Consider the following 14,340-nt stretch of genomic DNA (forward strand, 5'->3'; position numbering starts at 1 on the left):
CGGGAACAAACGAAACTGTGGAGATGAGATTTTTAGATTCTTACAGATTTTTATCTGCGAGCTTGGACGCTCTTGCAAGCAAACTTTCGCCTGAACAATTTAGAATAACGAGAGCTAATTTTCCCACCGTAGACATAGAAATGATTAGACGTAAAGGTATTTACCCTTACGAATATGTTAGTGATAATTCTAAATTTAACGACGACACTCTTCCACCTCAAAAAGAATTTTACAGTCGACTCAGAGAGAAAGGAATCACGGACGATGAATACGAACACGCGCAACGGATGTGGGACAAATTAGGATGTAGGACACTCGGCGATTATCACGATGCCTACTTAAAACTGGACGTGACAATACTCGCGGATGTTTTTCAAGCATTCAGGAAAACGTCGGCGAATATTTACAAATTAGATCCTGCATATTTTTACGGTCTCTCGGGCTTAGCGTGGTCTGCCATGTTATTACAGACAAAAATAAAACTCGAATTGATACCGGACGTGGACATGTTATATTTTATCGAGAGGGGGATACGAGGTGGAATGGTGCAATGCGTACAGAGACATGCAAAAGCAAATAACGTTCACATGACAGAAGAATACGATCCTAACGAACAATCGAAATACATATTTTATGTGGATGCAAATAATTTATACGGACATGCTATGATACAAAAACTTCCTTACGGCGGGTTCGAATGGGTGGATACCACTTCCATTAACATTAATAATTTCAACGACTGTGAATTTGGCTTGTTTATAGAGGTGGATCTCGAATTCCCGGACCATCTACACGATTACTTCAAAGATCTACCTCCTGCACCCGAACTAAAATGTTCGCCTGATTCAAATCAACGTAAGCTTCTGTTAACATTGGATAGGAAAGAGAGATACGTTCTCCATTACAAAAATCTTCAATTCTTAATTGAGAAGGGAGTTCAAGTAATAAATGTGAGAAGAATAATGAAATTCAAACATTCCGAGTGGTTGAAACCTTACATTGAAAAAAATACGTATCATAGAACACGCGCCACGTCAGATTTAGATAAAGATTTTTTTAAACTCATGAATAATGCTGTTTACGGAAAAACAATGGAGAATGTCAGGAAGCACGTGGACGTGAGATTAGTTCCCGATTCAAATAAATGTAGAAAATTGATAGCATCGCCGACATTCAAATCACGAAATATATATGATGAAAACCTGGCCCTGTTTGTGATGGATAAAAAAATAATCAAGTTCAACAAACCAATCTACGTGGGGGCGACGGTTTTGGATTTATCTAAACTGCATAAGTTTGAATTTCATTATAATGTCATGAAACCCTTCTATAATGAAAATATAACACTTCTGTATACGGACACGGACAGTTTTATTTATTCCGTACAGACATCTGACCTCTACAACAATTTGAAACAACCGAAAATGATTGATCATTTCGACACATCTTCCTTCCCTCAACCAAACAGATTTGATCTCCCTTCACGCAATAAAAAAGTGCTTGGTAAAATGAAGGATGAATGCAACGGAGAAATCATTCTGGAGTTCGCCGGCTTACGTTCCAAAATGTATGTGGTGAAAACAGAAACCAGCATCACCAAAAAAGCCAAAGGTGTTGGTAAAAATACCGTGAAAAACAAGCTTGTGTTCGAGGATTACATCAATTGCCTCTATTCACAGTCGAGGATTCTACGTTTGGAGACAAGGATACAAAGCGTAGACCATGTGATTACAACAAACAAAGTTAGGAAAGTAGCATTAGATCCGCATGACGATAAAAGATGTATTTTGTCTTGTGGAATCCACACGTTGCCTTGGGGGCACTATCGTTTAGAAATTAGTAAAAATTGTAGGCAATGCAATTGAAAAAAAAATAAACTTAAATAACTATAACTAAAATAAAAAAAAACTTTAACTCGCTCAAATTATCACATACACAATAAATAACTAGCAAGGACAATGAATCTCTTTGGTTTCCGAAAGCAAACAATGGAGACTGTACAACGCACGGCAGATCATGAATTTCTACCTTCCATGTTATCTAAACTCAACGGCCTGTTGATCAATCAATTTTCGGAACGCTGCTCTACTTGCTGGAACAGTGACGATTTCGGATTCGCGACGATCGACGTGACGAGGAAACCCAACGACGGAAAATACAGAAACAAAATCAACGACTATCTAAACGTTGCAACGTTGTGAGAAACGTGTGGATTCCACAAGACAAAATACATCTTTTATCGTCATGCGGATCTAATGCTACTTTCCTAACTTTGTTTGTTGTAATCACATGGTCTACGCTTTGTATCCTTGTCTCCAAACGTAGAATCCTCGACTGTGAATAGAGGCAATTGATGTAATCCTCGAACACAAGCTTGTTTTTCACGGTATTTTTACCAACACCTTTGGCTTTTTTGGTGATGCTGGTTTCTGTTTTCACCACATACATTTTGGAACGTAAGCCGGCGAACTCCAGAATGATTTCTCCGTTGCATTCATCCTTCATTTTACCAAGCACTTTTTTATTGCGTGAAGGGAGATCAAATCTGTTTGGTTGAGGGAAGGAAGATGTGTCGAAATGATCAATCATTTTCGGTTGTTTCAAATTGTTGTAGAGGTCAGATGTCTGTACGGAATAAATAAAACTGTCCGTGTCCGTATACAGAAGTGTTATATTTTCATTATAGAAGGGTTTCATGACATTATAATGAAATTCAAACTTATGCAGTTTAGATAAATCCAAAACCGTCGCCCCCACGTAGATTGGTTTGTTGAACTTGTTTATTTTTTTATCCATCACAAACAGGGCCAGGTTTTCATCATATATATTTCGTGATTTGAATGTCGGCGATGCTATCAATTTTCTACATTTATTTGAATCGGGAACTAATCTCACGTCCACGTGCTTCCTGACATTCTCCATTGTTTTTCCGTAAACAGCATTATTCATGAGTTTAAAAAAATCTTTATCTAAATCTGACGTGGCGCGTGTTCTATGATACGTATTTTTTTCAATGTAAGGTTTCAACCACTCGGAATGTTTGAATTTCATTATTCTTCTCACATTTATTACTTGAACTCCCTTCTCAATTAAGAATTGAAGATTTTTGTAATGGAGAACGTATCTCTCTTTCCTATCCAATGTTAACAGAAGCTTACGTTGATTTGAATCAGGCGAACATTTTAGTTCGGGTGCAGGAGGTAGATCTTTGAAGTAATCGTGTAGATGGTCCGGGAATTCGAGATCCACCTCTATAAACAAGCCAAATTCACAGTCGTTGAAATTATTAATGTTAATGGAAGTGGTATCCACCCATTCGAACCCGCCGTAAGGAAGTTTTTGTATCATAGCATGTCCGTATAAATTATTTGCATCCACATAAAATATGTATTTCGATTGTTCGTTAGGATCGTATTCTTCTGTCATGTGAACGTTATTTGCTTTTGCATGTCTCTGTACGCATTGCACCATTCCACCTCGTATCCCCCTCTCGATAAAATATAACATGTCCACGTCCGGTATCAATTCGAGTTTTATTTTTGTCTGTAATAACATGGCAGACCACGCTAAGCCCGAGAGACCGTAAAAATATGCAGGATCTAATTTGTAAATATTCGCCGACGTTTTCCTGAATGCTTGAAAAACATCCGCGAGTATTGTCACGTCCAGTTTTAAGTAGGCATCGTGATAATCGCCGAGTGTCCTACATCCTAATTTGTCCCACATCCGTTGCGCGTGTTCGTATTCATCGTCCGTGATTCCTTTCTCTCTGAGTCGACTGTAAAATTCTTTTTGAGGTGGAAGAGTGTCGTCGTTAAATTTAGAATTATCACTAACATATTCGTAAGGGTAAATACCTTTACGTCTAATCATTTCTATGTCTACGGTGGGAAAATTAGCTCTCGTTATTCTAAATTGTTCAGGCGAAAGTTTGCTTGCAAGAGCGTCCAAGCTCGCAGATAAAAATCTGTAAGAATCTAAAAATCTCATCTCCACAGTTTCGTTTGTTCCCGGAATCAATACTCGCTTGCTGACACTGATGTACCTTTCTTCATTCTCTGCTAGAATATTTATTTTTTGTCTATCATATCCAAGATTCCGAATTAAGAGATGGAAGTCGTAACCGCTGCCATTATGAAGGTATATGGGGACAAACGTAGGTTTTTGGATCTTTAGATTACACGTGTTACAGATTCCACCGATGTAGTTTCCGGTGAAGTGATTATGGTGAAATACTTTCCGGTTCTCGTCGGTGAAACGTTGATCGCACACCGGACACGTTTCAATGTTATTGTGAGATTGAAGTTCATCGCTGGATAATGGAAGCATTGGTTTCGATTCGCGTAAGAGGCTGCCAATGGTCTCAACCTCTTCAACCATCTTTTCAAAAAAATGTTTGATTACGTCTGGTCCTCGGTAAACGTACGGTTCATCTATCCTATCCTGTCGCACAACAACGTATCCGAAACTCGAGGCTTCGTGCAACTGATACGGTGTTGTGGAAGAAAGTTCGGGGTCTGGTTCGCAGTACGACAACGGTTTGAGAAAAGACTCAAAATCAGCAATGATGATTGCGGGATGCTCCAAAAATGCCTTATGCATCCTAAATTCTTCGACCTCTTTTGATTTCGGCATCAACATGCGAGTCGGTCTGTTGCCACCGCAATAAATTTTATGTTCGGCAAGTTTCTCGATAGCAATCTGACGTCCGGTGTAATTTTGATAATCGACTCGTTTTCGATCGTCGAACGTGGTCAAACACCTTGGACAAACTTCGATGTGGTTTGCATGCTTGGTTGATTGACTTCTGACCAAGCGTGATAGTGAACGAATGAGACAGTAATGGTGAACACTGTCGTTTGAAATTAGAAGAAGATTAATCACACGAGCATCATTATCGTCGACATCGCTTATCCTGACGGGATGCACGACATGTTTATCCAACGTATAGGAATACACGTTGATGATTAAGCGTTTTCCTTCTGCATCTCGTGCTCGTGTTTCGAATTTTGATATATCAGATATGGTCATCGGGTATTCGATGCCAGACATTACACTTTCAAACTCGGACTCGTATTGTTTGTAATGATAAACCCGTTCTGGATTATTTGACCAATAAATCGGGTGAAGTTCCGCCAACACACACCAAAGAAAACACTTGTTATCACTGTTCTGTATATTTAACACAGCCCTCTTGTGTTGAATGTTCGGTGGAAGAGGAACGTAGCTGGAAGCGCGAAGAGGCGAGAATCGGTTCACGTAAACAGTTAACGTGTGAGGACTTCCACACAGAGACCATCCCGACCCTTTAGCCTCGAAATCGTCGTGTTTCTTAACCAGTTCATTTGAAAGATCAGAATAAAATTCGTCCAAATTATCGACGTCCGCCAAATGAAGAGCCTGGTTTTTTGTACGATGATAAAAAATACTTGTTGTACCATCGACTTTTTCGTATTCGGAAAATAGATCAACATATACTTTTATGGAATTATTTTCCAATTTACGAGTATTTTTTAGAATATTTATCACGGATGTTTTCGTTTCACGCAAGAAACTAAGAATATCCCGGCCTGGTTCCGAAGTAAAAGAGAAATCCTGAATATGACGGTTAAATGCAGATCTAATTGGTTTTCGTTCATTACATAATTTAATTTGCTTGGAAGTGGAAGCTTCGGTTTCTGGATCATCGATTTTTCTTTTCAATATTCTTTGTTCGGTCGATGGTTTGCAAATTTTCAGGTGTTTATTTAAATTTGCAATGCTAATCATCTTTCCGCATCGAGCACAAGGCTTAGAAGGTAACGAACGATTAATTCTCGAACCTGTTTCGCTACATCTTGCCCTGTGTACCGACAAATTGTTCCTTGAGATTAGCTTCCCACAAGTAACACATTCAGTTTTATCATTTTTACGATTGAAACTGGTGGTGGATGCCATTGCTTTCTCCAAAATCACAGAAATCAAAAAATCTAGTATATAGCGATACAATTTTCAGGTATGTTATTTTATATAGAATTTCTTGGAGTGATTACAAAACTCAAAAATTCAATCTACTGTAAATAGAATTTCAGGTATGTTATTTATATAGAATTTCTTGTGTGCGAATACAAAAAACTCAAGAATTCAATCTACTGTGAATATAATTTTCAGGTATGTTATTTTATATAGAATTTCTTGAGGTGATTACAAAACTCAAAAAAATCAATCTACTGTGAATATAATTTTCAGGTATGTTATTTTATATAGAATTTTCTCAGGGCGAATACAAAACTCAAAAATCCGAGACAGTTCAGTTTTAACGTGTTCATATTTGAAAAAAAATTGCAAAATACCCCGACAAGGTTTCAACTACTAGGACCTCATTACCATGAGCCTAATCCTAGTAAGCCACATACACACCTCTTCTTCGTATCGCATATGCTAGTAAGTCAGATGACATATTGAGAGAATCACATTTCCCCCAATGATCCCACCACAACAAACGTCGCACATGCTAGAAGAAACAGGATCAGGATATTTTATGCTAAATTTACGGCTGCCTGTATGCAGTTATAGGCAAATCATTAAAAGAGCGCTCTAATATACAATGATTTCTCCTACCATGTACCCTAACATAAAATTTAACATACCATGTAAAATTTTGATTCGTCTATATATACCCAACAAAACTCAGAAACTGTCATACGCGAGAGCTATATTTTGCAACAACTATAATTACCCAACACTAGTAACAAGAACAAAAAAAATATATCAATTAGATGTATAATATTAATTAGTAACTTTAGATAATATTAATTATTAGTTTTCAGTTGTAATTAATTTTAAAAAACAATTAATAACATGTTAGGTGATGATAACCAAGTGCAAAAAGCATTGCATTTTTTTTACACACAAACAAAGCACCACTTAGTTCACAAAACCTCTAACAGATGGCAGATAGTTACACGGTTCTAGTTAGGATGATGATTTTTGGGTTGTTGGATTGGGGTTGAAGAAGACTATTTGTTGTAGTGACCACAGTATTGTTTTTTTTTTGTGTGTTTTCTGTTCTCTTACGAGAATTAATATAGGTTGTCATAGAACCCTCCAATTCATGACTTAGGAAAAATCTGTTTGGTGATTCATCACGTACACCTACACGTGAGAAAAAGTATGAATAGAACCTATGTTCGGAAATCCAAAATGGCGACCGGAAGTGGGGTTATCTTGGAAACGGTAAGACTTAGGAAAAATCTGTTTGCGGATTCATCACGTACACCTATACGTGAGAAAAAGAGTGAATAGAACCTGTGCTCGGAAATCCAAAATGGCGACCGGAAGTGGGGTTATCTTGGAAACGGTAAGACTTAGGAAAAATCTGTTTGCGGATTCATCACGTACACCTACACGTGAGAAAAAATATGAATAGAACCTATGTTCGGAAATCCAAAATGGCGACCGGAAGTGGGGTTATATTGGAAACGGTAAGACTTAGCAAGAATCTGTTTACGGATTCATCACGTACACCTACACGTGAGAAAAAATATGAATAGAACCTATGTTCGGAAATCCAAAATGGCGACCGGAAGTGGGGTTATATTGGAAACGGTAAGACTTAGCAAAAATCTGTTTGCGGATTCATCACGTACACCTATATGTGAGTAAAATATGAATAAAACCTATGCTCGGAAATCCAAAATGGCGACCGGAAGTGGGGTTATATTGGAAACGGTAAGACTTAGGAGAAATCTGTTTGGTGATTCATCATGTACACCTATATGTGAGAAAAAGTATGAATAGAACCTATGCTCGGAAATCCAAAATGGCGAACGGAAGTGGGGTTATTTTGGAAACGGTAAGACTTAGGAAAAATCTGTTTGGTGATTCATCATGTACGCCTATATGTGAGTAAAATATGAATAGAACCTATGTTCGGAAATCCAAAATAGCGACCGGAAGTGGGGTTATATTGGAAACGGTAAGACTTAGGAAAAATCTGTTTGGTGATTCATCATGTACACCTATATGTGAGAAAAAGTATGAATAGAACCTATGCTCGGAAATCCAAAATGGCGACCGGAAGTGGGGTTATTTTGGAAACGGTAAGACTTGGGAAAAATCTGTTTGGTGATTCATCATGTACGCCTATATGTGAGTAAAATATGAATAGAACCTATGTTCGGAAATCCAAAATAGCGACCGGAAGTGGGGTTATGTTGGAAACGGTAAGACTTAGGAAAAATCTGTTTGCGAATTCGACGACTGCAAGATCAAGAACGTTTATCTGAAGAATGGACGCAACGAAGTGTTCCCGCGCGAGAATTACAACCTCGACATGACCAAAGATGATTACCTCAAACTTTACGAAGCTTACACCTCTTACAAGCGCGTGACCGAGGGAAGCGTGGACATGTACTACGCGCCCAGCGAATTCAAAGCACGGAGACCCATGTTCGTCATCAACACGACGAAGCCGAAGCAGGTGGTGGTCAACGATCGCACCAACATCAAGATCGTTTGCGAGTTCCACGACGCGCTGCCTGCCGATACCGTGTGCAGCGTCAACCTCATCGCAGAGAAGTCCTTCGCGTACGACGTGAAGAACGAGAGGGTGACGGAACAGTTTTAAAATTCGTAAAAAAAAATTACCACATACTAAAAAAAAAATCAACATCCAACACATTTTAGGTTATATAAAATTTGTGAAAACCTTAAAATACTGAAATATTAAAACAAACAGAGTCCCTTGTAGGTTAGTTCGGTGCGTAAATAAAAAAAATAATAGGTTAAGTTATATCACTTAGGATCGTAAAAAAAATAAAAAATCGTAAGAAAAAAAGATAGGTTAAGTTGTATCACGTAAGATCGTGATATACCTACCAAGTATGAGTGGGAAAAAAAGGGAAAAAAGGGAAATTTTACTAAAACATCGCTAAACGCTAAAACATCGACAAAAAATTGTCAAAATATGTCAAAAACTGATATTCAATTGATAAAAAAAGAGGCTACAAATGCATACCTACTAAGTATGACTTAGAAACAACCAAATAGCACTACTCTCGAGCACCGAAGGCGAAGTCTGCGTGAACCGTTATCCTCTTAATCGTCATTATTGTTGGCATTTCTGTTTTGCGCCAACAGAAGATGTTGTCTGAGCCCAAATATATTTTAGTGGTGATCTACCCTGATTAGAAGACCCCTTTCGTTTCGAAATGTTATCCTTTGTTCATATCAGTATGGCCTTGATGAACAACCACTATTTCAGATAACATTAGCCACATTTACAGGTTTTGCAGTTGTGTGCTTGTGCGTATGTGTGTGTGTGTATACGCACCAACGCACGCGCGCGCGCCGGCACACACACACACTTTTTACTTTGCCTCTAATCTTGCGTCATCATTCTCAATTTACCGAGTACAGTAAGTTGTTGCGATAACGTAAATGCCTCCTTAAGGACGAAGCATGTGGCAACAAGGCAATGTCAGTTCTCATTGAGGCTCGCACCAGCGTGCAGCCTCAACGGTGCATGCTACGTTGAAAATTCAAGCATATTATATTGAAAACCTCATATTTCCAACAACTTTCCCCTCTTTCCATTTTTCGCCATCTGCAATAATAACGCAGTTGTCCTATACCCCGTATATACACAGATTGTCAAAAACTGAACTATTATTATTTCATGGGCCTAGTCTGACACTATTTTGGATGCTACCGTTGAGTTCTGGCACCTCCAAGTCATAAGGTTTGATCCCAAACATGATCAAATAGCTGAAAGGGTTATTTTTCGACTTTTGCGGCCATATTGGCCGCCATATCTAATATTATTGATAAAGTGGGTCTTTTTAATTTCTTATTATCATAATACAGTTATAAACTGCAAATTAGATGAAAATAAGATGTCATGAATGATCAATATCTGCAATAACTAACAGGTTTCAGGAATAGAATCTTCATGACCGCCATTTTGAAGACGCCATTACAGACAAACGAGGGCTTAAAAACTTGGGGTCTGGGGTGTTTTAGGTTCGGGAATTAATGTAGTATCAGCCTTCCAATGGGCACGTTCTCCGCCGGAAGTGAAATATTTTCCGACGTTCCGACCCCACTAAAATGGGAGCTAACTACTCGTACTAAAACTGTAAACGTAACTCTTCCCCCTTTCGAAAATCCTGATCACGCCACTGGGGACAAGTGCTGGCCGATTTGTAGAGGTTCTCTGTGCGATTTAGAAAGTGAGAAACCCCATCTTTACTACGTGATTACTGATTATTATCAGTGACGTGCGGTGACGTCGACACTTGGGGTAGCAGTCAGTGGCGTGCTCAAGGGGGGTGGGATTGAGGTGGTCACACCCCTCCCCCCTTTAGGGCCCAGTATTCCTAAAAAAAAGGCTTACAGCAGAGTTGCAAACCTCATGTTTAGAAAAAGTGTTGTTCATGGACGTCCGCAGTATTTCTTTCCACCAGGGAGGATTAAGGAAAGTATTTCTTTTTCAGGGATTGGGGTAAACTAGGTATATTTCCCTTCTCAAAATATACTAATTCAATTTGAAGTTAACATTTTTTTTGCAACGCCCTTACAATAATTAACAATTTGATGTGACTGAAATGAAATTGTATGTGTGAAAATGGTTGACATTCTTATTTTAGGAAGTGTCTTCGTGCCTTGCCCCTTCTGGACATCCATGGTGTCGTTTAAACTCCGAAATTATACTACATACTACTAAATTGTTCTGGGATTTTCATATTATAAATATTAATTTATAACAAAAACAAATATAAATTCGAATGGTTCAACCAACGGCATGGGTTCCACGTTATTTGAAAAGTTTGAGAAAATTCAACCAGAACGAAAAGTGGCCCTGTTGTTTTATTTATAGCTCCAACTTACAAACGACTTTTTAAACTTGTGCGAGATTTAGCACCATTATGCTTGGGTTGGCTTCACTGAATACACGCCAGCGAGACACAGGTCGTGCAAGAGGAGGGGCTCCAGCGTTGTCGGGTATGAATGGTTGACTGCAAAGGAAATTTGAGCCGGTGGTGCTTCAAGGAGGTTTTTTTTTCCAGGAACAGGGAATTCTGAAGCAAAAAACTAACATGAAGGGAGAAAAGGAGAAACCTAGAAATTTATAAAATTTTATAAAGAATATGGAGGACAGAATCAAGAAAATATGCATGAAAGAATGTGAAAAAGAAGGCAAAATAAATAGCCTATGGAAACAGCTGGAACAGAATGGCTATGAGAAGCAGGATAGACTGGACATAAACAGAAGAAGGAAGAAAACGGGCAGGGAAGAATTGGAAGAGAAAGAAAAAGAGGAAGAGAAAGAAAAAGAGAGAAGGTTTGGAATAAGGAGTATGGGGAAGACCACAGAAAAGATATGCAAAGTGCTTAGGAAAGCGGGCATTAAAACTTACAGGAAGGGAGGCAGAAGCATCTTAGGAATAGCGAGGAATGCAAACAAGAAAAAGGAAAACAGAGAAGAGGAAGAGGAAGGGATTATCTACGAAGTGAAATGTAAAGAATGTCAGAGTGTGTACATAGGAGAAACGAAAAAGAGGCTGAAAGACAGGTTGAAACAACATAGGGATGATGTACGACTTAAGAGAGAAAGAAATGCAATATTTAAACACACGAGAGAAACAGGACATGACATAGAGTGGGATGAGGCTAAGCAGATAGGAAGGGAGAAGAGGATGCTAGTGAGAAAATGGAAGGAAGCCAAGGAAATAGAGAAGAAAGGTGAAGAAGACACAATGAACTGGAATGGGGGATTGAAGTTAAACAAAGAATGGAAGAAGATGTTAGAAAGAGTGGAAAGGACAAGAGAGAAAGAGGAGAGGAGAAGGAAGAAAAATGAAGGGAAAAGAGCGTGAGATTAAAAGTCCAACCACATTCTATATGGAAGTAATTGTGTTTAGCCTTTTAGGTGAAAGTACAGTTGGAAAGTGAAAGTCACCTGCTAGAAAGTTCCAAACAACTTTCTAAATAGTCTGGAGGGAGTAATGTTTGTGTATATATAATGCCCTGTTTTTGTATCTTGTTACTTTTGTACTTGATACAGAGTCTGAAGAAGACCTTGCTAGAAGGTTGAAACGTTACGTTTAGTTTATGTTTTTAATAAAATAAATTACTGCCTTGGTCAGCATATTTAGTTTTTCATAATCATGGAAACAAGGCTTAATGGTGTTATAGTAACAGAAACGAAAAATAAAGTGCGCCGATTTTGCGATTCATGATACGGAGCTGATACTTGGTTATGCGGTTGTAAAAAGTATTCAGCACTTCTCTGTTTCCTTCTGTTTTCGTTTGTTTATTATTATTATTATTATTATTATTATTATTATTCATTTTATCTAACTTTGCATATTTTTTATCGATACGTTACTCATTGTGATAGGAATAACACTGACTTAATTATCAGATATCCAGAATTTTTGATTTGGTGAAAAATTCCAGGGAAGTGTTCTGAAAAAATTGGGGGGGGGGGTCGATGTGTGTGGATAAATTACTAACCATGTCAGCCCAAAAATAAGCACAACGGGAAATAACCTTCATCATGCTAGGCTTACACTGTTGGAAAGGTCACGCTCCGCCACTGAAACAATATCATATTGTTTTGGGGTGAGAGACAGAGAGCGGGTTAATCTAAAATGAAATGAAATTCCTTTTTTTATTTTAACACGGATATTATTTTTATTATTTTAATAGTAGTTTCTAATTTTAAAATTTTTTTAAGACACATTAGGTTTTATTTGATTTGAATTGAATTGAAAATTTTGGGTGCGTCAGCACTTAGGCTACTTGAACCCATCACACTATAGGGGGCCAGCCCATTTCCATAACTACAATCAGCACATGTCCATGAGGACTAAAATCTCCTTACCTAGGCTAAAAGCTGAAGCTCTAAAGGGGGCCACAGCATATTTAAGAGCAACACACAACCCTACAGATGATTATACTCAGTGGCGTGCCCAGGAATTTCGAAAGAAGGGGTTTGGTATACATTTTTTAAAAGTCAACCCTGATTTTGCCATCTTTTCCTGCATTTGATGATTTTTTTAGGAAAAGGGGGGTTATAACCACCACCAACCCCCCCCTTGCGCTCGCCACTAATTATACTGACTGTAGGTCCAGACGCCAGAGTCTCTTTGGCCTGCAAGACTGCGGTTACCGGGATGTACTAAATGGAAGTGAAGTTGACTTTTGGCTGCATTACCAGAAGGTCGCCCCTTACACCCCACGTTAGGAGGTGCCCTGGCACCCTCAGTGCGCACGGCTATGCATGCTAGTATAGATAAGTGTGCTCACTTGTAGATTTTTAAGCCAAATATACAGGATCAGAGAAAATGCATTTTCCTATGTTTAGCTACAACACATTATTTCTCGAGACTGCACATGAGAAAAACTATTACTTCGATTGTAATAAAGTATTTGTTTCTCTCTCCTAGAGCGTTGGATTGCCAAACTCCTCTCAAGAAGAATGTGAACCTGTGCCTTTGTTCAGTATGAAGATAAACAGAGCTTAGTTTGGATATTTTATAAATAATTGCATTGGTTAAATGTATAGCACAGTCTCCCTCAACCAGTATAAAATGCAACAAGCTTTTGTTTTTTAGAGATATTTTACTTTTGAGCTTGCACCTTGTTTTTTCAAGCTGCAATAAATCTTTAAATAATATTAATGTTTTCTTATTTTAAAAATATCTACTAGTGTGTTAAAATAATAGTAAAGCTGGCAAAACATTGACCTGTAGGGGTGGTAGTGGCAATCTCATGAGCTGTCATTTCTTCCGGAGTTGTACTGATTGTGAGCTCAAACCTTGAACAATTTTGACCTAAAACAGAAACTGTTTCTCCTCTTTTTGTAACATTTGTATTATAAACTTTTATTATTGGACGAGTGCATAATTTAGAGGCGTGGCGTGCATGTAGCCGCTGTTACCGCAGGTAACACCAAAATATAAAGAATTGAAGTACCTGTCTTAAAATATTATTACGTACATAAACTGGTAATATTGTCGTAAAGTAAACATTGCAGACTGACATTTTTTCAGACACCGGCAAAAGCGAAGAGGAGGACTGATCCGGTACCCTCCTCAGGCAACATGAGGAAAGGGCCCTGAGCCAACGCAAGGAAGACTTCGCGTAGCGGCAAAGACTGTTACGGCGGGAGTAGCCGCCGCAGTTGCCGGTGATCCTTACCGGAAACAGATCAGTGTTGCCATATTCAATTGACAGAAAAGAGCTAAGTCGCCTAATGGGGTCTATCTTACTATGAAGGTGTCCAGTCACACTGGGGAACGATGGCGCAGTGGTAGCGTCGCCGCCTTGTAATCAAGGGATCCCGGGTTCGAT

The 14,340-nt window shown here is 38.6% G+C and overlaps 1 protein-coding gene across 2 annotated transcripts in view; it reads left to right on the forward strand.

Moving 5' to 3' along the window:
* LOC145985011 (uncharacterized) overlaps window positions 1-13,634 on the forward strand; it is a 39,111-nt gene extending 25,477 nt beyond the window's left edge. The window contains exon 4 of one of the 2 annotated variants that reach the window (XM_083118503.1): window positions 13,434-13,634. In XM_083118503.1, coding sequence (XP_082974629.1) covers window positions 13,434-13,471 — 38 coding nt within the window. In that variant the 3' untranslated portion in view covers window positions 13,472-13,634. The remainder of the gene's footprint in view (window positions 1-13,433) is intronic. The other variant, XM_083118512.1, reaches the window with a different exon arrangement.
* Window positions 13,635-14,340: the final 706 nt, after the last annotated feature.

The sequence above is a fragment of the Lepisma saccharinum genome, chromosome 1 (genome assembly GCF_977018435.1).
Source record: "Lepisma saccharinum chromosome 1, izLepSacc3.1, whole genome shotgun sequence".
Classification (NCBI taxonomy): Eukaryota; Metazoa; Arthropoda; class Insecta; order Zygentoma; family Lepismatidae; genus Lepisma; species Lepisma saccharinum.